The following is a 25,383-nucleotide window of genomic DNA, read 5'->3' on the forward strand; positions in this document are numbered from 1 at the left end:
AAAGTGTTATGCAAACCTCACTGCTAGAGGGGGTGTATGTGTCTAATAATGTGATTATATACAAAATCAAGAGCAGGCCAAGCATTTTTTCCAGAGTTCTTTACATGGCTCTGCTGGTTTGGAGTGTTTGGCTGTTGGAAATGGTGATGGTCCCCTGGGGTTGTGCTTTGTGGTATATTTTCCCTTGAGACTGACCATAAAGTAAGCCATATATTCTCAAAAATTCCTTGAACAGACTAAGTATTTGCTGCTCTGAATTGTGTTTCAAAATTTGAATATTTCAATGGTTATTTAAATAATGAATCAAGAAAACGAAACAAATCATTTGACAGTCGGATGTCCTCAGCAGGCAGGATGGACTTGAGTGTGTGGCTTCATTCCTTGGTGCAAAAGGCAGCAGCAGGGGGAGGGAGGGATGGGAGTTGCCATTCTGCTGCCTCAGGGGAGGCTTTGGGGAAAGATGATGAGGGGGCTGAAATATCTGCCTGAGGAAAGACCAAGAGAGCTGGGTCTTTTGTAGTCTGGGAAAGAGCAGACTGAGAGGGGGATCTCACCGATCAATACTTGAAGGGTGGGTGTCAGGAAGATGAGACCAGGCTTTTTGCAGTGGTACTCACTGACAGGACAAGGCATAATGCGCACAAACTTGAACATAAGAAGCTCAGTCTAAAGATGAGGAGGATCTTCAATGGTGATGGAGCACTGAAACAGGCTACCCAGAGAGGTGGCGGAGTCTCAGTCTCTGGAGACATTCAGAACCCACCTGGACATGTTCCTCTGTGCCCTTCTCTAAGTGAACCTACCTTAGCAGGGGGGCTGCACTGGATGATCTTCAGAGGTCCCTTCTAGCCCCTCCCATTCTGTGATTTGATGAATAGATGTCTCACAAAGACAGCTAATGTGCAGCTGCTGTGTGCCTGCTTTGGTTGGTAATGTGTCCTTTGATGATGAATTACTTTGTCAGTAGTTTTCAGTTATGTTTCACTGTTAGGTATCAGTGTTATCAATTTGATTGCTGGCTATATCACCTAGGACATGTTTATGTGCAGTTGGAGATGACAGTATTTCATTGGCCAAATACTCACCTGATTTCTGTCCTAAAATTTGTTCATATCTGTATTTAAACTCATGTAATGCAAAGTTCTGCTGTGAGTGAGAATCAGGACTGTGACTGATAGGCATCATATGATAAATGTCTTGTTAAAGTGCAAAACCTGTTTAAAATAGTAAAAATATATTTACTGGAACTTTCAGGGAAGATTCTACTTAGCAAAAGGATTTTAATAATAATAACCTCCAACCAAACAACAAGCCTCAAAACATTATCAGTCTCTGGCTCAAATCTGAATTTTGAAACACAGGATGCGGGTTTTTCATCTTGACTTTTTGTTGTTGACTTCTGTACTGTATTTGTAATGACAGATTTCTGGCTTCCTTCTTTACAGGCTCAGATTATTCTTCAGTGGGATGGTTACCTGGTACTGAATCCCTGTGGCAGTCCACAACCATTTCATCAAGCAGTCAAAGCAATCCTGTTAGAAGACACAGTATAGCTTCCGACAGTGGGGACACTGGGATTGGTACCTCCTGTTCTGATAGTGTGGAAGGTGAGTTGACATTGTTGTGTTTTGGGGTTTTTTAAATGTTTCTGAGAGAGAAACAATCCCAAATGTTTTAAAGGTGTGTTTCCCTAAATGATGGTACTTTTCCAACACTGTTTAGTGCATGCAGTTCTTTGTTTTCCTGGCTGGACCAAGTAACTGTTTTAATGAGGTTTAATTAATTTACTTCTGCATGAGGTGTGTGCATTAACTGGCCTCTCTGCCACAAAGCCAGTACTTGTGTTAGATCTTTTGATACAAGAAGTGCCAGATTTATGCAGACAAGTGATACCCTGTACTACAGCACTTGATAATCAAGTGGTAAAAGCAGGAGAGGTTCTGAGGGAGCTGCTGAAAGGGCAGTGCTTTGTAGTACTTATTGTGGGTGTCAGCAAAGAAAGCTTACTCATTGGGGCTGGGATGACAAGGGTGTGTGGTGTCTTCTCAGTTCTTCTGGTGAGAAATGCATTTACATTTTATTGCGTGGCACTTGACACAGTCAAACATCTTTAAGGAGAATCTAAAGATTATTAAAACTTAGTGTGGACTAAATCACGATTACTCAGAGCTGAGCTTATCAGGGAGGGGTTCAGATTCTAAGGTAGCAGCATCTGTGGAATGTGTCACTGGAATTAAGCTGAATGAGGAAGATGTTCAAGACCTAGGTTAAGGACAGTGGGACTGTGATATGCTTTCCTTTGGCCCTTTCCTATGTCTGGTAAATTTTTCAAAAGGGGTAACTGGAATGAGGAAGAACAGGAAGAGCTGGAAGAAATGAAGTAAGGAATGCTGAAATCCCTATGGAGGGCTGAACATTCCTGAGGAGAGGTCTGAATGCCTCAGAGTTAGGTCTGTCAGGCCTCTTTGCACATGGGGAAATCCTTTTCACACTCTTCCTGCTGCATCTGTCAGCTGGAAAGGAACTCCATAGGAGAGTCCTTAGCAGCTTGCTTTCTGCTTATTTTAATTTCTAACCCTTTATTTGCTTTGGCAAAATTAAAGTTTTACTCAAATTCTTTGGTGTAAAACTAAAATAATAAATGGTTCTTAATACAAATCCCTTACTGTTTTTTCCCCCCTATTTTTTTAAGAGATGGAAGGGGAATAAAGCACTGTCATGGGTGTGTGTATATATGTGTGTGTATGTGTGTATATATATGTATGTATTTACAATCAGACTCACCCACGTGTTGCACAATAATATTTTAAGATGCAGTATTTGAATTCAACACATGCTCTCCCCTCCCCCCTTTCTGAGGGCTTCCCCATTTGAGGGGTGGGAGGAAGGAGAGGAAATGAAACAGCACCTCCTCATCAGATGTCGTCCTGGCTAAAGAGATTAGAACAACTGTTCTTGGGGGTGGGGTGAGGGGATGGGACATTGACAGAATGACAACTTTAATAGGCGTTTGTTGCCAGTTGACTAATACCGAATTTAACAGATCCTCGTTACAAGCTGCTTTAAGGGTTTCTCAAAGGGGGGAAAAGTTGCCTCAATAGACAGTTCATGAAGTTCATCCCTCTGGCAGTAGCTGACAGTGGTCAGTTTTGCTGTACCCTTAATGTAATCGATTTCCTGCCACCTTATTTGAAAAACTTTGAGTAGCAGAAAAGAAAATGGTAAAGAAAAAAGGAGGGAAAACTGAAATGTAAAATGAGAGTTAATAGAAGGAGCACATGCCAGGTGTGAAAATGGAGTGTGTATGCACAGTTTTGGTGGAAAGTGCCTTTGCCTGTGATCCTCAGTTGTCTGCACCTCAAGCTGCCTCTCCCCACATCCATGGACAGAGTATCATTGTGATCTGTGGGACTGCTGGGCCAGATTGGTAATAGCAGGCTTGATGCTGGCCATCTGCTCTCAACGTGGTGCTTGGGAAGAAGCCCTTGGGGATTTTTCAGAGATGGATTTTTTTCACAAGTCAGCAGATCATTGCAATTTTAAACAAAGCTCAGAGAATGAAATGCAGCCTTGCTATTTCCTTTCTATTACACCTAACATTAATATCTGCTTTAATTCTGGAAGTTGCAGCTGAATTAATTTCTATAGATGTGTAGTTATTAGTTAATACACTGGTGCAGGGAATGGAGCTCAGATACATTTAAAATCTTTTTAAAATTGTTTTCATTGCATCTTAAATGTCCCTTCAAATTCATCTTACTCTTACTGCATTTTGGGAACACATTCTTAAAGTGCAGGTTTTAAAGAATAGGGTCCACTAGCTCTTGTGTTTGGCTTAAAACCTCTGTTTTGTAGGGGACAAAGGCAAGAGGAAGAGAAATCTTTTCTGTTAAAATGTATTCAACTGGTTTTCTGTTATGTTGTGCAAAGGTAGGAAAATTAGGAACTGAAATTACTTGTGGAGTTTCATTGTTGAAGTTAAGCTATGCTGATGTGCAGTCAGGAAGCTGAGGAGAGAAACTTACAACCTGTAAACATGGGGATGCTAGTTTGGGTAGAATAGAGCTAAAACTTTTAATTCAGAATGTACTTTTTATCTTTAAATTTAGGGTAAGAATGCATTTTAGCTTTGTGTAAGCTACAGTTCATGTGGTTGGGATTTTTGTTTGTTTCCTGTCAAGCAGTGGTTCTGGATTTAGATCAGCTTTTGAGAGAGAGAAAAACAATTACTATATTCCATGTGGAGCAGGGAAAAGATTTTGATAAGGTCATTTCCAGATTCTCTTCTTTTTAAATTTACCTCTATTTGTAAGTCAACTCTGTTATTACTGTTTTAAGCTTATACCCTGTCCAAGTCTGACTGCAGTATACTCTTGGTTGCAGAGAAGTCTTCAGAAATATCTGATATTCTCTGTTAAAAAACACCATGCAAGTGAGATGTGGAGTTCTATGAAACTGTTGAAGTTGTTGCGTTTCTGGTAGAGTAAGGAGGTTGTGTCCAGGATAACTCATGACAGAAAAGGTTGTAGTTGATGTCTAGCAGCTGATCAGCTGTCAGACTGCCTGAACAAACTTGATCTTTTCCTTCTCACTGGCAACTCTGAAATTGGCAGACATAACGTTTGTGGCTTATGCTTATAGGGGCAAAAGAGCTTCCAACAGCAGACAGGTAATTGCTATGCTAGGTGTAGGTCTTCAGACTTTGGCCAAAAGATTGTTATTATTTCAGCAGTGAAGCTAAAAGAGGAAATAAGATTAAGGGGGGTGGGTGGCAGAGAAAAGCCTCTCTTGCAATGAAAAAGTGCAGGCGTGAGGTTCTGAAAACTTTCAGTTACAGGATCTTGTGTCTTATCTTTGTGCAACTCAGAAGCCTTTCAAATGGAAGCAGATTGTGATAACATTCTGAACTGTTATTTCTCTAATTGTCTACTTTAAATGCATTATTTGGATTAAAGTGCTTTACAATTTGCCATGCCTATGAGGATGTGGGTGGGATACTGTGTGGAAATGTGGAACACACCGATGAAGCATGGGATTTCCATCAGCAATAATAGCATTTGCAGTTTTTAATAACCATTGTGACACCTGTACCAGCCATCCTTTGGTCTCTGTAAAACCATTTTTTTTTTCAGAAACATGAAGTCTATATTTTAAGCTTTTTTGGGACTGTTTTTATTTGGGTTACCTAATTAGAGAATTAGGATCTTATCAGAAATTAAATTGGGCTGTAAACCCCAGCAGAGCTCTTTTCCTTTGTGCACATTCTGAATTTTGCCTTTTGATCAGGAGGGATCAGAACTAGATGTTGATGCAAGAAGATACAGGGCCCATGGCTTTCGTAGGCCAAAATATTTTCCTCTGTCTCCGAATATTAGGGGTGGACCCCCTGCCAGATCAGGATCGCTGAGGGCAGGTCATACAGAAACGTATTCAGGCAGGTTTTGAATGCCTCCAGAGAAGGAGACTCTACAACCTCTCTGGGTGGAGCCTGCTCCAGTGTTTTGTCACCCTCACAGTGAAAAAGTTTTCCCTTATGTTCATGTTGAACATCCTCTGCTCCAGCTTGCACCCACTGCCCCTTGTCCTATCATTGGGCATCACTAAGCAAAGCCTGGCTCCATCCTCTCAACACTTACCCTTCACATCTTTATATGCATGAATGAGGGCACTCCTCAGGCTCCTCTGCTCCAAGCTAGAGAAACTTAACTCCTTCAGCCTTTGCTCAGCAGGGAGATGTTCCACTCCCTTCAGCATCTTTGTGGCTCTGTGCTGGACTCTTTCAAGCAGTTCCTTGAGGTCCTTCTTGAACTGAAGGGCCCAGAACTGGACCCAGTATTCCAGATGTGGCCTCACCAGGGCAGCGTACAGATGGAGTCATTGTGTCTCTCCTCTCTTCATGTAGGAATCTGAACAAGTGTGGTCTGTTACATGTTAAAATGTTGTTCCGTGGAGGTATGTAGAGGTAGTCTTTGGGAGAGGAGTTTCACAAGAGGAGGTTCAGGGAGTATTATGGACTAGATGTGCTGTGCTCATACATTGCCACTGCATTTTGTGTAGACTTCTCTGGAACACTTAACTGATAGAATGGGAACTTCTTTTAATGTTTGGAGACCCAGAGGAGTCTCTGTCTCTCATTTTGAACTGAATATGTTACCTTTTTAAAGACGAAAAAGATCTAATTAGTTCAATTTAATTGTAGTGTTTCTTGATACACCAGGGAACATGCTACAGCCACCTTCAAAGGTATGAGATTTTGCTATTTTCAGCACTCTTTTTCCAGCAGGGTCTGAGCATGGTATTCTAACACTTTTTTTGCCTTAGGAAAAAAAAAAACAATATAGCTATTGAATGTAGTGATAGGCAGAACTGAAATTTGAGACAAAACCTAATTATGACTTGTGAGGGTGGTGATCTGTTTAGTATGCTGCTAAAGGTAATGAGATTGAGAATGTGCACAGGTCAAATACTAACTTGTGCTGTCAGTTTTGATGTCAGGATGCTGCAATAGCTCAAGGATCATAAGTCTTGAGAGCTGGCAGTGTACTTCATACTGATTGTTTGCTGTGCTCTGTCATTTTAGAAGATGATGGATTTTCAGGGAAGTCCCTGAACGTATTTGGGTTAAAGTTAATCTCCATGGCTTTGGATTCTGGCAAGTACTGACATAAATTTGGTGAAGTAGCTTAATTATCTCAAGGGTAGAAAATAATCATTTGGGGCATTTCTCTTTGGTTTCCTTCCTCCCTGCTTGCCAAATCTCATGTCGTGAAGCAGTGTCCTGCCCTCTGTGAGTCAGCCTTTCTGGGTTACTTGGATACTATCTATCCTAACATCAGAAATGTGTGCTTCACTTAAGCTTGTGTTAGATTCTGTTCCTTGTCAAAGAGGTACTGTCGTCCCCTGCTAGAATTAAATGTCCTTATTTCTGAGGAAAATCGAAATGTTAATGGATTTGAACAAAACTTCAACAAGAGTTATTTCAGAGTCTAGTCATTTATTTCCGGGATTTAATGGATAGGAAAAAAGATGCTGATGAATTTCCACTAAAATAAGACATGGAGAAGTTGCTTCAAATGACAGTAGCATACTCCCTGTGTGAATCTGTGTACTCTGAACTTGGAGTTGGCTTGAACTAAGCTAAAGGCACTCAGTAGTTCCACAAGTGAATATTCTGCAGAGAGAAGTAGATGCTGCTTGAAGTTCCTTCTTTCTTTTGTGTTCCTTTCTCCATAGAAACAAGCAGGCAGTGTGCACATGCTCAGTTTGCCTCACATAAAAAAAACAAAACATAGTGGCAGGATTTTTCTCCAGCTAGTGTGAGTGTTCTGCCCTGTGAACTTGCTTTACCCCAGTGGGATGGAAGAGAGGATCAGAAGGGCAAAAGCAAGGAAAAAAAAACAAGCTCCAAACTTGTGGTTTGAGATTAAGATATTTTATTAAGGGAAAGAAAAAACCCAACCAAGCAATAATCAAGTGTTACAAAAGCACAACCAGCAGACCAATGCCCAGCTAGTCTGTGGGCAACAAATACTTTGGAAAAAAATACTCCAACAGTTTTATTGCTGAGTGGGACACTTATATAGCATGGAATTTCTTTTGGTATTTCAGGTCAGCTGTCCCAGCTGTGTCCTTCCCCAACCTCTTCTGCACCCCCTCAGTGGGGTGGCAGAGCCTTTGATGCTGTGAACATGCTGTTCAGCAGTCGCTGAGACATGGATGTGTTACCAAAACTGTAAAACACAGCCCCATAGGGGTTGCTATGAAGAAAATGTAACTGGGTTCCAGCCAAACCCAGTATGATCTCTGCCCCTTATTCCATATTGTTTGTGTCATGCTCAGGTGAAGCCTTGGGGAATTGTTTTTAATATGTCCTGTAATCTGTATTTTTTTGAGCCTGGTGGACCTCTCACATTCTGATGGGAAAACCAAGGAGCATCATACTAACCTAAATATAGACAAGATCATTGTATGATGAGACCTGGGCATGCCAAGTATCATACCTCTCTGCTGAGAGATTTCTTGGAGGATTTTGCACTTTTCCTTGCTACTGTTGCATCAAAGAAAACTTGGGGCTTTTTTTTTTTTTTTCCTCTTCCCTTTTTTTAAAGGGCTAACAGATAAGATGAAGTGTGCTCTAAACCATCTCATCTAGCTGTGATGAAGAGGAAATTGCAGATGAAATCTGAGTCACTATGTACTATTAGGTACTTTATTTGCCTTTTTTTTTTTTTTTGTCCTTGGACACTTTTTAAAGCTCCTGGAGATGCTGATCATGTTCTCACATGATCACTTTGCAATCTCATGTTGCTTGTGAAGGCTGCTACTTACCTCCACAGTACCTAGAATCTGTGACCCTTTTTCACAGCCTCCTACTGAGTGCTACAATGCCATTTACTGACCTTAGAGGCATGGAGATTTCTGTCTTAACTTTAGATAGTCTTCCTTATCTGTGGTAGCTTGTTTACCTGGGTGTATAATTCCTTTGTATTTTCAGCTAAAAAATACAAATGTAGAAGTAGCAAATAATTAATGAATTGTAAATACAAGTATTTGAGATGGAGGAAAACTGCTCAAGTAAATTAATTAGCTTTCCACTGCAGAAAGCTAAGGGAAGTATAAGGGAATGTCATCTCTCTTTGATAGCTCATAGTTTTACTGTTCTTTGCTCTTACCAGGAGTGAGGTTTTAGGCATGTTGTGAAAGATGATTCTTAATTCAAAATCCGCTTAAGAGGAATTGGTCTGAAATGTATCAGGAGAATGGAGGTGAGATGTTTCTCCTTTTGAAATTTAGCTTTATAGCTGTGTGCAAAAGATAATATTGTAGATGCTAATTTGAAATAACCTGAAAGAAGTCTGTACATGTTCTGAGGAGTCTAGGTTATCCAAAGCACAGAGATAAAGCTTTCTTGTCCATTTTTTTTGCCAACACCATAGGAAATATTTACTGCATTCATTTGGATGTGCCAGGTAGCACCAGGTGATCTGTGCAGTTAATAACTTGAGTTGAAAGCTGCACTGCACTGAATTCAGAACAGGGCTGAAATGAACTTGTTGCTTAAGATTTGCTTTCTTGTGTCTCTGTTAAGATCTAGACAGTATAAGTAGTGTTGGTACTGCCAGGGGAAAAAATAAAAGCCAGAAACTGGAGGCCCTGTGTTCCCTTCTGGCTGTGGGATGGTCATTGAAATAGAATAGTAAAGAGCCTTGTGATTGCAGAGTGAGTTTGGACCCTTGTCCTTTTCTGTTTCATTTGAGAGAAACTCTTTTCAGCTCTGTAACTTAATAAAAGGGCAAAAGTATCATGCTACAAATAGGACATCTGAAGATGTTGCAGTTTGAAGCCAGTTGCTAAGAAAACCTTAGGATATATCTCAATTCAAAAAGTTCTGGGGTTTTTGTTGTTGTTGTTTGGTGTTTTTTTCTGTGCTTTGTTTCATGATGACTTTACAGTGATGCTGAAAAAAGAATGTCTAAGTTTTTGAAGAGTGGGTTTTAAATTGGGGGTTTTAAATATATTTTTATTTGTATAATAAGTCCTGCCTACTGCTCTTCAAATTGCCTGTGATGCTCTCTTCATTTCACTTAAAATTTGGCTTAACGATAGGTCTGATTTGGTTGGATATAGCTCCTGGACTTGCTTTTGTCCAGAATGACATTTAGTTAAATGGCTGAAGTTCAGCTTCATCCTGTGAATGGCAGAATATTGGCCCCTGTGAAAGGAAACTTGTGTCTTGATTTGGTGTGGAGGGTTTTTTTTGTTTGTTAGGTTGGGGGTTTTGGGGTGCCTTTTTTTTTTTTCCTTTCTTTTTTTACTTTCTGTTGTTAGTGATGTGCTGTTGCTTTAGGGGTTTTTTTTGGGTGTGTTTTTTTTTTTGTTTTGTTTTGTTTTTTTTCGGGGGGGTTGATTTGTTATTTGGTTGGTTTAGGTTTTTTGTTATTGTTGTTCTGTCTTGTCTTTTCTTTTTAATACAACCTTCAAGCAAACCCCACAGCTCTTTTCTTTACTGTGAAATCCTCTAACGTTCCCCACCCCCACGGTGTTAGCAGATCCTCTCATGAAGTGACCACACAGATGCTTTGTGAAGGTTCACTGGTTTATTTTAGTACTCTCTATTGATAATAAACCTTTTAAAGTGTGTTCTTGCCTCTTAACTACTTTGAAATTGTTGGAGGGGAAAAAGCTTCCATTAAAGATGGTTTTTCCAATGCAGTTTTATGTTCTTGCATTGTAGTTATCCTGAAAAGTTTGCGTCTCATTCTGCTTATGAAAAGAAATGCAACTTATGTAATGAATCACTTGTTGACAAATATTCAAGCTGCTTCTGCAGGAGAAAAATCTTTGAGGCACCCCTGGTCAGAAACATTAGCTGCATCGACCTAAAGAGTATCTTCAGTATCTTCAGTGTATGTGTGTGTAATGTTTTAAAATATCTCTATACTCTCAAGATCAGAGAAAAAGATAATCAAGCAATTTATATGTATAAGAATAAAATTAAGTAAGTTCTTAGACAAAGATAATTGTAAAAAAAAAAAAAAATGTTTTATTTCTCTGATGCAGAAACTTTTTTTCCTCTGCATCTTTTTCTACTTTTATTAAGAATGATCAGAGTGATGTTTGTCATAGAGATGGTATTTTAATAGATGGCATGGTAAAGAGAATTGTGGATTGGGTTGTGGATGCCTTCTCCCTGGAGGTGCTCAAGGCCAGGTTGGATGAGGCTTTGAGAAGCCAAGTCTAGTTGGTAGGTGTTGCTGCTCATGGCAAGGCAGGTTTGAGTAGATGATCTCTGAGGTGCCTTCCAACCTAAGCCATTCTATGAAGTCATTTATCAGAGAAGCTTGGAGATTTTTTTTTTTTTCTCTGAAACTTACTGATTTGTGAGGCTGGTTAAATCACTTAATTTATCTTTTATATGTGCATGTATAGGTAGTTTAATGAATATGAATTCTATAAGAATTTGTACATGAGAATATATGTACAACATAGCTCGTTTATTCTAACATCATTAATCTTTTAGGCCTGTAATAAGTGAGAATACCAACTAAATTCTAAAAATAAAGTGCAGCACAGAAAGACAAGATGAAAAATATTTGGGATTTCTGTTAAGTAGCTGGTTTGGCATTCAGTGTTTACTGATACAGTTCTGTTTCCACTGCTTCATCATACTGCCTCATCATAGTGCCTCATCTGCCTACAGATGCTAGTCCAAGAGGCACAAGAGAATTCAGCAGTGCTTGATTATAGAAAAAAAAAGCGTATAGACTATGAAGCATGATAGTTTTGATATATCAAAAATCATTTATGTCAACCTCCCTTCTAAAGCTGAAGTGCACTAATGGCCTTCTCCCACTTGAGTGATGATGTGAAGATCTCTGTGTGGCTTCTAAAATCGCTACCCTTTGCAGAGTCTCAGATTTCATCCTGGTAGCTGGGCTGTGGGCTGAATGCCATTACAGTTTGCTATGTTAGGGATTTACTGGCACTATTAGGTAACTCTGGAGAACACATTAGGTACTGCATTGCGCAAAAGCACTCTCTGGTTTCTCTGGGGGTGAAAGAGGACTTCAGTTATTAACATCATTAGACATTTAAATGTATTTTTAAAGAATGCTTGTTGTAAGTAGACAATTCAGGCTCTCTGAGCTAGTGGCTATGGAGCTGGCTTTATTTCAGAGCCAGAGAGCAGGTTCTGGTAAGCTGTTTTCTCCCGTGTGACCTTTTATGATGTACTTTGTTTCCTGCTTGTTTTGGTCAAAAAATACTATCTGAAGTTGAGTTCAGCTTTTTAAGAGTTCTATTTTTAATTTCTGGAACACTTTGTGCTAGTAATGCCACAACTGAGGTGTTAGGTCAGAGGGGCAGAGAAGAAACAATTTTATATTGTTCTGCGTGGGTCAAAGCACTGCTAATGGGCTTGGATACCATAGTGATGAGTTCTATAAATATCCAAATACGAGCCAACAACTGGATATAAATTTATAAACACTGAATTCTTTCTGTTATCAAAGGCAGCAATTGAAACATTCTCTGCTCCGCCACCTCTGTACTCACAACTGTGCAGATCAGAAAACAAAGTGGAAATACAAACCTTCTGTCTTCAAATTTTCATGGGATGCCAGGAGAAGTGATAACCAAACTCTTTGAAGAAAAGTGTTGTTCTGATTGTTCATGGTTGAGCTTGTTAGCTGTTTGTAAACAGTGAACCCTTCCACTGTTTTAGCACTGTCTAGGAGGCACTGCTTGGGTAGCAGCATGTAAAATAACTTTGCAGTTCTTATGTCCTGTGATACACTTTGTTTAAACATGAAGGCTGTTCTGGCTCCAGTTCTGCTGGAGATACAGCAGGTACCAGGTGCATTGGCATTGTGCCATCATACCATTTAGGTGCTAGGTGGTACTACTTGGCAGTTGAGAAGCCAAAATGATTTTTAGAGCTGCGGTCATCAAACCGCTAAACTTTACCAAGAAGGGATTTTGTGTATGTTTGTGTGCTGCTCTCTTTGTCTTTTGAACGCTTTATCATGTTTTATCTCAAATGACTACAGAAATTATCTCAAATATGGAAGTTGGAGTTTGGTTACAGTTCTGTTCCCTGCAGTGGATCATATCTTTTAATCTGAGACTCCGCCATTTGTACCAGGGAGGATGGATTTGGTAACCAAATGATGGCTGACATGTTTACAAGTTGGCAAAGGAACTTCTTCATAGATTCATAGAATGGTTTGGGTTGGAAGGGACTTTAAAGATCATCTAGTTCCAACCCCACTGCCCTGGGAAGGGACACCTCCCACTAGACGACCTTGCTCAAGGCTTCATCCAACCTGCTCTTGAACATCTCCAGGGAGGGAGGATCCACAGCCTCCCTGGGCAACCTGTTTTGGCTTTTCAGGCTGAGAAACATTGTTTTGAATCATTTCTCATGATTACTGACTTAACATTTTCTTGCTCTTACAGCTTAGCTGGATTTGTTACTTAGTGCTAATTCTTAATATTTTTCCAAATCACGGTGATGTCAAGGCAGCAAAGTCTTATCTTTTCTCTGGCATAGGCAGTGGGGGGAGGAACAATAACTTTTTTTTAGGAATGAGTTGCCAGTGAAAGAATGGAGAGGTAATAAACTGTAGTTAATGTGGTTTTTTTATGTCAGAAATGATTTGCAAAGCTAAATATTTTCATTAGGATAAGCTTGGATACTGGGTGTTATGCATTTCTCTCCTAATTTGGAATCCGTTTAAATATGGGTTATAGCTAAAAGTAACTCTTTCAGGGTAGCCTTTTCAAAGAGCACAAATGGCCACCTATTTGCCAAATATTTCTAAAGAAAATTGACTTACAATTCAGGAAACCTGTATATAACTGCCATTACAGACAGACTACTAGCAGGTGAAATATGGTAAGCATTAAGATCTGCATATGCACTCCAGGAAAACTTCAGGGTAATACTATTCAGATGGTAACATGCATGAGTTTTGTTTCTTTTTTTTTTCATCTATCCTTTAAAGTTATTCTTTGTGGCTTCTTTGATGGTGGACGTGCTTTTTTACAATACAGAAATCCTTCTAAGTGTGTGAGATTTAGTTCTAAATATTGCTTCTGAATTAGCATTGCTAATTTTACCTGAGTATTACTCACATTTGCTCAATCAATCAACTGTCCACCAACATAAAGGCAAAATTAAGTCACAGAATGGCTTAGATTGGAAGGGACCTTAGAGATCCTTTAGTCCAACCTCCCTGTCCTGAGGATGTGTGTGAGGGAAGTGGAAGTCTTCGAAGGAGGCTTGTTTCTGAGCATTACAGGAATGTGAATCCCTCTCCTTTGATGCTGTAGAGAAATTGTGCTAGAAATGGAACACCATCAGTTACCAGTTTACTATCACGGCTTCACAAGTGTGTCTGAAAAAAAAAGAAAATATTAGAAGCTAGAGTCAAAAGGTTGAAAGTTAGATGGTGCAGGAAAAGAGAGGGGTTTCCATATCTGTATACTATTTTCTAATCAGTGATTGGATAGAATTCAGTAACTTTTCCATCCCTTGCTTTCAGAAAGGTCTCTGTCAGTTCTAGGAGTATCAAATGCCTTTGGCAAGTATCAAGCTTTTTGTTGCTACAGCACGATGCTGAGAGTTCCAGGTGGTTCTTAGCCTCCTCTCCTCACAGTTTAGTCCTTTTTGTTGTTGTGCTTGAATTTGTGATGTTTAAAATATATATGTTATACATTCCATATATTGCTCAGTGTAGAGAGCAGTGGGAGGAAGCAGGTAAACAACCAAAGGAGCATCAGGCTAGTTGTAGGTAAGACTTGGCCCACTGGCCCACTGTTCTTCATTCAGGAAATAAGGATAATGATGCTTTTTTTTTTTTTTTTTTTTTTAAGTATAAAAAGTGATGACTTCTGTAGGATACAGAGCTAGGCTCAGATCAAATTCAAGGTTAATCCTCTGAGCTGAGTTCCAGATGGTGACCTACATGTGGAGCAGGCTGCCCAGGAAACTTAGAGTCCTGTATATTAAATGAAGGGCAGCTTCTTAAAAGAGCTAAGAATTCAAAAGTTAGGAAATAGTTCATTTTTCTTCTGCAGTACTGCATTTTGCTCTTTTGTGTGTTTGTTTATGGTGGTTTTTTAACAGTATGGTTTTGGTCTTATTAAAATACCTTTTTTTTTTTTTTTCCCTACTTGTAAGTAATAGCACAGACCTGCTACGTCTTCAGCAGACGTATTCAAGTTGAATATAAGCTACTGTTAATGTACTTCAGCAGTTTGGGGATCAATATCTGAAGGGCAGAGACTTCCCCAGTGAGCTAAATTATTCCTGAGGCAGCACTTGAAGTTTTAGGATTCCTGGGGCTGATTCCTGGCCCTTGGAAGGGATTGCCACTGGTGCAGGCGTTGCCAAAATGCAGGAAGCAAATTGCTTGTGGCGCATTAACCACTCTGAGTGGTTCATAGCAGTGGCAGTGCTGTGGCAAGCTGGCTCAGTTTGGAGACCTTGCCTGACCTTTGTCTTGCTATGAAGCAGTGTGAAAGCTGTCAAGTAGTATCCTCCTGCCTCACTGGACCCATGGCAGCCTCACTGCTGGGGCTGCTCACAGCACCTGCTGCTGCCTGTGAAAGGATTTCTTCTCCTTGGGTAGCAGATCACACACATGCTCTGTTAGCAGTAGTACAGAAGCCTGTGTGATACTTAGGAGGGTTACTCGTTAAAGGGTTATCAGACACCAGAACAGGCTGCTTGGGCTCATGGTGGAGTCACCATCCCTGGAGGTATTTAAAAGACATATTAGCTGTGGTGCTGAGGAACATGGCTTAGTGGTGGATCTGACAGTGCTGGATTAACTGTTGGATTTAAGGGTCTTTTCCTACCCAAGTGATTTTAGTCTGTGATTTTAAAATTTGAGCTAGGGCTCCCAAAATGAGAATGTAGAGGTAAAGCAGGAGGATGACTACTGGGGGAGTTCATTAGAGGAAATAAGGTTGGAAGGGAACATGAAGGTGTGTCTCTTCTTGCATGCTCGCATAACCTGGAATAAAGCTGAAAACTGCTGCTCCTTTTAGAACTTTTCTTGGCTCATGAACCAAAATAAGAGGTCCGCTGCTTAGTGGAGATTGGAGCAGGTACCAGATGCATCTCAGTAAGATACTTCTAAACTGGAAGTGTCTTAAAATCCCTTATCAGGAGCAGGGATTAAACTTTCAATATAGATAATCTCAGAGGTGTAGCCAGAAACTCTTAGAAGCTGAAAGTGGGATTTAACCTTGTAAACTTACTTGACATTAAATTGTAGGCTCAGTTTCTGCCTGTATTCAGGAATAAAATGTAAGGAATTGATACATACCTTGCTCAGCAACAAAGTTTTAGCTGCATGGAATTAGAGTGCTCTCTGGGAAACCTCAGATTTTTGCTCTGGCCCTTTAAGTTAGAGGAAGTCTCTCCTCTTAACTCTCCTTGTAGGAGTCTGTCCTCACAAGTATCTCTGTTTTCCTTCGTGTTTTAGATGAGGTGGTTTCACTGCTGAAAGATACCAGCCTACCTAATCTGGGAATGCTGGTTTTGGAGATGAGATAATACAAAGAAGTATCCTTTGGAGCCTGAGAAAGTACAACTTCTGTGTGTCTTGGTGTAGGAAAGTGGAGGGGTAGGGATGTTTCTGCTACTGGCTATTCTTATCAGTTGATAAAAATGGATAGTTATTATTAATTTTATCAATGCTTACAAATATCTAGAGGGTGGGGGGCAAGAGAATGGGGCCAGACTCATTTCAGTGGTGCTCAGTGACAGGACAAAGGGAAATGGACACAAACTGGAATCCAGGAAGTTCCATCTGAACATGAGGAAAAGCTTCTGTACTTTGAGGGTGCTGGAGCACTAGAGCAGGCTGCCCAGAGAACCTGTCAAGTCTCCTTCTGTGGAGACTTCCAAAACCCACCTGGATGCAATCCTGTCACAAACTTACTTTATCAGAGGAGTTGGAATAGATCATCTCCAAGAGGTCCCTTCCAACACCTACCATTCTGTGTTCTCTTTACAGAGAACAAAAACACCTAGGATTTTCCCACTCTGGAAAGCATTTCTGATGGATTTCTGTTGTAGTGGTCCACGTTACTCTATTTTTTAAAATAATCCCTAGCTGCTAAATGAGATGGTATTTGTGACATGGGTATCTTGTAGATTCAGGAAGGAAGGAGGGCAGAGAGATATTGAGACAGTGTGACATCTGTAGCAGTTGAGCTTGGGGTTTTTTTTCCCCTTTAGCCATTGCTTTTAATGAAGGTCCTAGGGGGATATTTGATTTCTGCATGTCTTCACCGTTAAGTGCTTATTGTTGGAAAATGGAACTGGAAGTTGTGGATGGCTTTCATAAAAAGGCAAATGCTCATTTAGGTGTAGACTTTAAAAGAAAAAAAAAAAAAAAGAAAAAGAACCAACCAACCACAAAGGAAAAAGACCACCCCTGTGGTGATACAAGTTTTCACTCCTACTTGTATTTCAGCAAAATGAAGTTGCCTGATTACGTGACTGCTGTCCTGGAATACTGCTTTATCCTCTTATCTGGGGGGGGGGAAATAGAACCTGTTAATCTAAAAATCATTCTACTTAGTTATGTAACTATTTCTTAAAAATAGCTGCAGGCTGCTGTTCAGTTTCTGTTCTCATACACAGAGCATCCACTTCTTATACATAACATTTCTTTTCTCTCTGTGGTGCCCAGTTGCATGTTACCCACACGTATCGTGCAGCAGCTTATGAACGCCTTGCAGCACAGTTTGCCATACACACACAGTATCTGATAGCAATAATAGCAGCAAAACTGAATGCTGAAGAGCTGGTAGGCAGAGAGGTACAGAAAGAGAAAGCCTTGAGGACTGGGCTATCTCTTTGTGTGTGTGGCAGTTATTGCTGTGAAAGTTTAGCTTTGAAAATGCTTGTTCAGAGCACCCCTTGTTGTGTTGTGTTTCTGGAAATCACAATTCTCTTTCACTGTGGGAGTGTTACGTCCTTGGGATAAGGAGACAGTGCAGAAATCAAAAGGTTTATTGTATTCTGGTAAAACGAATTCAGTCTTTCAAGATATGCTTCTATCTTAACATGCTCAGCTTTCTCATCTAAAGAGATTTCATGTGTTAGGTTAGCCTTTGTCTTTGCAGATTAATTTAGCAGATGGCCATTGCAAGCTTGGAACGATAGCAGTTATAAATAACTGGTTTCCAGTGACTGATACACAGTAAAAATTTGCTCTTATGCTTACCCGCTGTTTACTTTAAACTCTTTGATCAGGTAGAGCCTGTGAAATCTTTCCTGCTGCGGTTCACTACCCCATAGTATTCTGTTAGCCTCATATGCTTTCAATGAATCTCTGCTTTCACATTTGTTGAACATTGGAATAATTGAGTACAATAAGAAAAACAGAATCTTGCAGGAGTTGACTCTGCTGTAATTTTTCTCAGCTGAATTGTTTTTTCCTATAAAACATTTCACCTGCTGCTTTTTGAACTGTGCACTACTTCGTTAAAGACTGATACCTGACTTCATTTTGGAGTGGCAGTGTCCTACCTTTATGCAGCACTGCTCTTCCTTAAAGCCCTGTTAAATCGTCTTCTGAATATGGGCTTCATGATAGCAAGCTAATTTGACCCAAATTTGGCTCAGTAGTAGGAAGGTATTAAATTTCTATGAAGATGTTTCTCTTTTGGGTTGTGGAAATGGGTGGAATGCTGCAAATTAAAAAAAAAATAAAAAAATAAGGAAAGGCATTAACTGTAGAGGAAGGAGAAGGATAATGAAGATGATACCAAATGGCCAGTTCCTAGTGAGCCCAATGGGACATGTTAGGCAAATTTCTGTTTTTGTTTTTTCATATATATGTAATATTCCTTTGTCCATAAGGATGACCAAAAGCTGTTTATCATTTGCTGGAATTCACTGTTATCTCTGCATTTCTTTCTTTGGATAAGTGTGTGTGCTACCCAGGTACTACACAGCTTTCACTCTTCCCACCACTGCTTTCTGCTCTGATTACTAAAAGTCCTTCAAACTCCTCTTGTACTATTTGTGTAGGTTGTAGAAGACCATTTATTCCTTCTTCCATCTCTCTGAAAAGAAATTGCCTGGGAGTAGCAGTAACTTTCCCAGTATTTCATCACAAATCCTTACTCTGTGATGATAATGTTTGGGAGGAAGCAATAAAACCAACAAAACTGCTTCCATTTTTGAAAGTTGTTTCAGTTAGAACCTCCTAAGTGTGCATTTGTATCATTCAGATTTGTACTGCTTATATCCCTAGTGAATTCTGGAGATTTTAAATTACTTTGACTTTTTAAACTAGCAAGTTTTAGGTACAACTTGTGTTCATTCAGTATGCAATGCAGATTACAGAAAATTCTACAGGAATTAGTTTGAAGTAAAGTAGAACTGACTTGGAGTTTGTTATCCACTTACTATGTAAAGTAGTTCTGACCAACACTGTCAGTACTGTAACTGGTGATGATGGGAGCCAGTGAATTTGTTTCTTTTTTTCCAAATACCATTAATTCAACTTGCTTCTGAACACCACATGACTGGTTTTGCTTTGAAGGCATAGATGCAGGACAGGAAACTTTACTGGCAGTAAGTATTCTAGTGCTTAATACAGTCTTGTTTTAAATCACTATTGATTAGTTAATATTAAGTAAGATTTTTTTGTTGTTGTTGTTAGTGATTCTTTTGGTTTATTTCCTTGCTGTTCAAACACAGCACTTCATAAGCCAATAATATTTGGAACTGTATGAGGATTTTGGACCCACTTTCTCATACAGACCTCATTAAACAAGAACGGTCTGCAGCATTTTCTGGCACAGCTTTATAGGATGTGTGCTTGAGTTTGTTTATTTGCAGAGATTGCCTCCATTCATTCACCTCATCTTTTGACATACTAAAAGTAATAAGAACAGGGCTTGTAAAAATAACGTTGAAGGTTTATAGACAGTTACAGAATTCAAACAAGCAAACAAAACCCCAACCAAAACAAACCAATCAACTTCCTGTGGCTGCTACCCTACCCTGATAAGGCATGCTTTTGCTTCCAGAGGTTAATAAGTCTGTTTATTCAGGGCCTTTTTGCTAGGGCTGGCCTTCTGCCTGTCCATTTGATAAATGTCAGTTGGCTCATCTGATTATCTATGCTGCATTAAGGGTAGTCCAATTTGTAAGTAGGTAGGAAAGGGGAAACACAGGTAGCATAAATACTGCTGTCATGGCACATCATCCCATGTCCAATTCCCTGGAGAGTTTGACACTTCCGTTGTTGAAAGCAGCTGTTTGGGAGAAGATTTCTGGGAGGCAGCCATGTGCTAGAGCTAAGACTCATGGTCGCCTTCAGTAAATTGTATGTTGGATGCTAAAATTACTTGTGGCTTGTTGCTGGGGTCTGTGCAGTGAAGTGTTAGAGACATTTCAGAGCATTCAGAAGAACCAACATCCTATGATGACTGTAAGAACTTTCTGTACACTAAACTGCAGCCTGATTCAAGACCTTCAATTTGTATAATAGAGGCTTGACTTCCATTGTTTATCTCCTGCTTGGTTATTAAGAATAATTTTATTTATTTTCCTAGATTTATGTCAGTATGCTGGAGGGGTGGAAGGGGAGGGCAGGAAGAGAAGGTCAGCAGTTTTTAGTACTGGTGTTTTTCTTCATGGTCAGGGCTTTCTAATTATGCCCTGGATAAAATATCAGATTTCAAAGGAAGGTTCTCCTTTTTCAGTGCCACTAGATACACCTGCATCCCATAAACATACACATCTTCTGCATTTTGGTTTTGATTAGTATTGGGCAACTGCATTAGCTGATTGCTCTGCTGTTGTTTGGTGATACCTTCTTGGGAGCAGTGGAGAAATTGTCACACATAGAAGCATATCTTGTAGGTGGAGGTTCTTACAGTGCTAGTTTCATTGTGCAGCTGAAGAGGTTTTTCAGGGTTTCAGTGAGCCTTCTCATTTGTGTGCCATGACTGACTGGTGGGCAACAGATATGGGTTTTAAATAGCTGAATGATGGTGTTTGTGTACCTGGCCTGAGGAATGACCTCAGAGGTTTTCTTCTAGTTACGACCTAGCACAGGAAAATGTAAATGAGGAGGCAGCATTCATTAATTTTATATCGGAGAGGTTTTTTGTTTCTTCTTCAGAAGGCATCTGCTGTGTTCTCCCTGTGATTAGATTTTTATTAAGACCAGAATTGATTCTGTTACGTCATTTTCTGTGCCAGACATGTGGTGATGAAAGAGTTCAGAAGAGTAACACAACTTAGTAGGAAAGCCATTTCAAATGTTCTGCGCTTTTTATTCCATCTGCTGCTACCATGCAGTAGAAATCTTGCAGCGTGTTTTTTAGTTCTCTTATTTCTGGGGATTAACTGATATTGGATCAGGTATTAGAATGCCATGCCTATTAGAGAAGTACTCTAGGTTGCTTTGTGGTGGGACCCCAAAAAGAGTTCATTAGGATAATTGAAAAGCAAAAGTTGACATATAATTTGACACTGTTCAAAGGCAAACCAGCAGCAACTGGCTATCTTCTTTATTTTTTTTCCTGTTTTCTCCTATCTCTTTAAATTTTCATTAACAAGAGCAGTCTTAAGCATTAAAAGACTCTGGAGACACAAAAGGCATGATTAAGGGTGTTTGTAATCTTCAAATAAATGCTGGCTCAAAGAAGTGAAAACTGAGTAATGCTGAGAAGAGAGCACTTTTAATTCTGAACTAGGCTTTTGCTTATCCCTGACTGTAAGGAAGGGCAAAATCTGCTGTTTGGATAAAATAATCTTTGGCAGGATTTGGCCAGATGGAGCTTATTCCTGTGACTACAGAAGTAATATCTTTTAAGTTTGATGGTGTTTTCTGGATTCTTTCCTATTTTCATTGAAATTTCTGAATTTCTTGCCTTTTTTGTCTTGTGAGGAAATCTTTCAGAATATAGGCTGGCTGTCTTTCCAGCTGAGCCTGCAGTCAGGACAGACTGAAGCAATATGCTCCAAGAGGAAGTGTGAATTTTCTCTTATGTTTCAGTGAGCGCTAATGGGAAGATTAATTAGGACAACTTGAAGCCAAAATTGCTGTGTTTCACTTTGAAACAAATTATCAGAGACATCCATCAGCTGTAGGTGGATATAAATGGCATTCCAAGTTTAAATCTGCTCCAAGAGTTTACAAAAGCAAGTGAGGAAAAGTTTAAATCTAACTCATGGCTTAAATTTAGAGCAGAACAAGAAAAAATGGAAACCTACCACACAAATAACTCCGTGTTCTCATAAAAACAGATGGAGGAGATCATGTACTTACTGTTTTTCATTTTAATTTGAAGACCATGTGTAGGTGACATGAAGTCAGTATGTCAGATTGAAAATGATCTATTAAATACTACAAATTCTTCTGGTATGGAGCTGTATTTAACTTTTACAGCCACGTGCACACAGCATTTCTTCTCTTATCTTTCTCTTGCAGCCAGGACATTTCTGCTCACAGAAATTTGCATAGCCTAGAATGTAGGTCCCCACAGTCAGGTTTTTTTTTTTTTTTGAATCCTAACATATTCTTACTTTGTTTCAATGTAAAAGCCTTTGGCTACTTCCTTCACAGGCCTGACTTTGTGCTGTGTCAGATTCAGCTTGACTGTTAGAAAGGCAGCAGCCTCTTGCTAAGAAGTACCTGTACAAGAAGAGGTACTTTTCCTTTCAGCTGTGTGTTCGTTCTATACTCTCCCTAGGAGAGTAGGAGGAGAGCAGGAATCTCTCCCTGCTCTTCTGCTGCCTGCTCCTAGAAAGCTGGGCTCTAACCTTGAGTTTTTCATCTTGTGTTTGAGACTCCAGCTCCATCATGTCATATACCTCTTGGACCTTCTTGTCACTGCTTTGATGTCTTCATCCAGTGATGACTGAGTACCTTCATTTCTTCTGCAGAGCAGGGCTACAAGTGCAAGGAGTGAGGCAGTCTGGCCCAAAATAGGGAGGAGTATTCAAGTTGGAAGTAAGGATATCTTTATTGGGATCCACAGAAAAATGAGCGCTGCCGTTTTCAAAAGTTGTTGCACTGTTGAAAGATCTTTTTTCCTCTCTGTGGCATGGCACACTGAGTCAAATACATCCTTTGAAAGTGTGCCAAATTGATGTGTTCTGGCTTTCACCATATCACATTACCTTAGTGTGGCCTTCAAATGGGATATGCCAGTTGTGCTTCTAGAGTAATTTTTTTTTTTTTGCTTTTTAATTGTTCCATTATGAACTCTCATATTGGCTAAGAAATAAAAACAAGTTCTTTCCAGGTGAGGGTGAGAGAAATAATGAGTGTATCTACATTGATGTTGGCAAAAAGGACCAAAAGAATGTTTTAATTAGAACAGTTTCATTCTATCTGTTGTAAACCTGAGAAGCAGTATGAGCTTGCTATGGTGCAGCCATGTGACGTGATGGGAGCTGATCCTCTCATGAGAGGATTAGATGTTTATTTCTAGTTGTGCACAGCCTCTGATGCTAAGCACATGTTGTTCAGCATGTGAGAGCTCTCAGCTAGTCTCCAGTAATCTCTCCTTTACCTCTCTCATCTTTCCTCTTCCAAACCCTTCTGAATATCACCTCACTGATTTCTCTGTTCTTGATATTTTAGCTTGGGATAGATTTCATAAACTATACTGCATGCAGTTTGTGTGCTGTATTGTGTTTGGGTCTGTAAATAACACAAAGCTTAAATGGAATGTGCAATTTTAAGGAATCTTGGTTTTCTAGCAAGTCACCTTGGGAAATGTCATGGTTTGGCCCCAGCTAGCTGCTGAGCACCAAGCAGTTACTCACTCACTCCTCCTTTGCCCATACTCACAGTGGGTTGGGGGAGAGAACTGGAAGTGTAAAAGTGAGAAAAATCATGGGTTGATACAAAGTTTAATAATTGAAAAGGTTGGTTGTTTTTTTTTTTTTTTTAAAGGGAAGGAAAATAACAGAAATAAACCCACAGCAAGTGATGCAAATGAAAAAACTTGCTCAACTGACCCAGCTAGTCCCTGAGCAGTGGGCTCCCAGCCAACCTTCCCTCTAGTACTGTTGCAGGGCATGACATCAAATGGGTAGAATATTCCTTTGGTCAGCTAGGATCTGATGTCCCAACTGTGTTCCCTTCCAGCTGCTTGTGGACTCCCAACGTACTTGCTGGCAGGGTGATGTGGGTAGCAGAAAAGGCCTTGACTGTCAGCACTGCTCAAGAATAACTGAAACATCCTGGAATTACCAACAGTGATTTCAGCACAAATCCAAAATGTATCCCCATACCAGCTGCTGTGAAGGAAATTAACTCTGTCTCTGCCAAAACCAGCACAGGAAGCCATGTTTGAAATCAACAAGATACAAAAAGGATTAATGGTGCTGTCCAAGAGGCACTCATTAAACTGGCTTTCCTCCAGCATAGCCATTTCACAGAGTGCATTTAGTGAGTTGTTTTGCCTTTAAATGAGAAGAGGGATGATGAAAGAGGAACTAGGCTTGGGGCTCCTCAGTTGTCCCCATTTGTGATGCAGAAGCTACTTGATACTGTGTGGGATGGGGGAGAAATCCAGCCTGCCAACTTCCAGCTGGGGCATGAGTGCTGGCTCGTGCTTGCAAACTGAGAATTGTACCTGGTCTGCTGTCACCACTGCTCATTGCTGAGCAACACATATTTGAAAATCTCCCACTTTAATACAGTCTCATGAGCTTGAATGGTGTCAGGAAACCTATTTCCTTCTGGGTTTGTATTTCACCTTGAATTTGCTGGCTTGCCCTCTGGGCACTGATGTTGATGTTCTGTGTTGTCCTTCCTTACATGGTAAATCTCTCTCCCCAGATCATTCAACCTCCAGTGGTACCTCCTCGTTCAAGCCCAGCCGGTCCCTGGTTTCCATTCCCACTGCCCATGTGATGCCGTCTAATGCCAGCTCTTCGCTTCCCAAACACAGGGAAGCTTTCAAGTCTGATGGCTCAAAGTGGAGTACAAGCTTCGTGCGGTCAGGAGGAGGCAGAAATCAGGGTGGTCTGGACAGCTCTCTTGACATGAAAGATGTAAGACCTGTAAGAAAATGGTCCTCTTTGTCTAAACTCAGCTCCCCAACTGCCTTCAGCCAGGATGGCAGTAGTCATTCAGTGGACTCCAGGGCTAGTGCAGACAAAGCTGTGTCACCACAACTAAGGACAAACGGGCCAGGCTGTTTGCATGATAGCATGGAATTGCTAAAAATTGAGGACAGAGAAATGGGGAAAAAAAGATCTTCTCTACTGGACTGCAAATACAAGTTTGAAACGTGCAGCAAAGACGATTTTGTTTCAGATTCCTCAAGTAGGAGACATGCCTTAGACTTGACCTACAGTGCCTTACCAGAGAGCAAACCCATGGCAGCCAGTTGTGAGGCTTTTGGACCGAGATATGCAACTCTGGGCCCGCAGGCTGTGAGTGGGGCTCCCATCCAGCCAGCAGTGAGGACTCAGATGTGGCTGAAGGAACAGCTCCGGGCAAATGCCCTGGACTGCAGGACTACTGAGGAGCCCTACGGCGTGGCAGCATGGCATGTGCAGCAGCTCGAAGATCTCAGAGCAGGAGGTGAACAGCCTGTGCAGGTAAGGCCAAAGCTTGGTGTTTGCTGCCATCATGTGTTATACCTGAGGAATGCCAGCAGCAGCTTTTAACGAAAGAGGAAGGGGAGCAGATCCCCTTAACCAAGTGATGATGGTTTTAGACTTTCACTGGGGATGCTCCTGCTGGTTTCTCAATATTACTTGAGTGCCACAGGGTGGTTTTTTTCTGGTATGTGCTCACAGTTTGCTCTGGTTCATTATGCCTGTCTGCATGAGACTAGCATCTTTTTCTGAAGCTAGGGGCAGCAAGAGGTTCA

The 25,383-nt window shown here is 40.4% G+C and overlaps 1 protein-coding gene across 1 annotated transcript in view; it reads left to right on the forward strand.

The window, feature by feature from the left end:
* CEP85L (centrosomal protein 85 like) overlaps positions 1-25,383 on the forward strand; it is a 93,765-nt gene that overhangs the window by 15,960 nt on the left and 52,422 nt on the right. Inside the window, exons 4-5 of the mRNA XM_054393022.1 lie at positions 1,446-1,607; positions 24,342-25,108. Coding sequence (XP_054248997.1) covers positions 1,446-1,607; positions 24,342-25,108 — 929 coding nt within the window. The remainder of the gene's footprint in view (positions 1-1,445; positions 1,608-24,341; positions 25,109-25,383) is intronic.

This window comes from Indicator indicator, chromosome 27 (assembly GCF_027791375.1).
Source record: "Indicator indicator isolate 239-I01 chromosome 27, UM_Iind_1.1, whole genome shotgun sequence".
Taxonomy (NCBI): Eukaryota; Metazoa; Chordata; class Aves; order Piciformes; family Indicatoridae; genus Indicator; species Indicator indicator.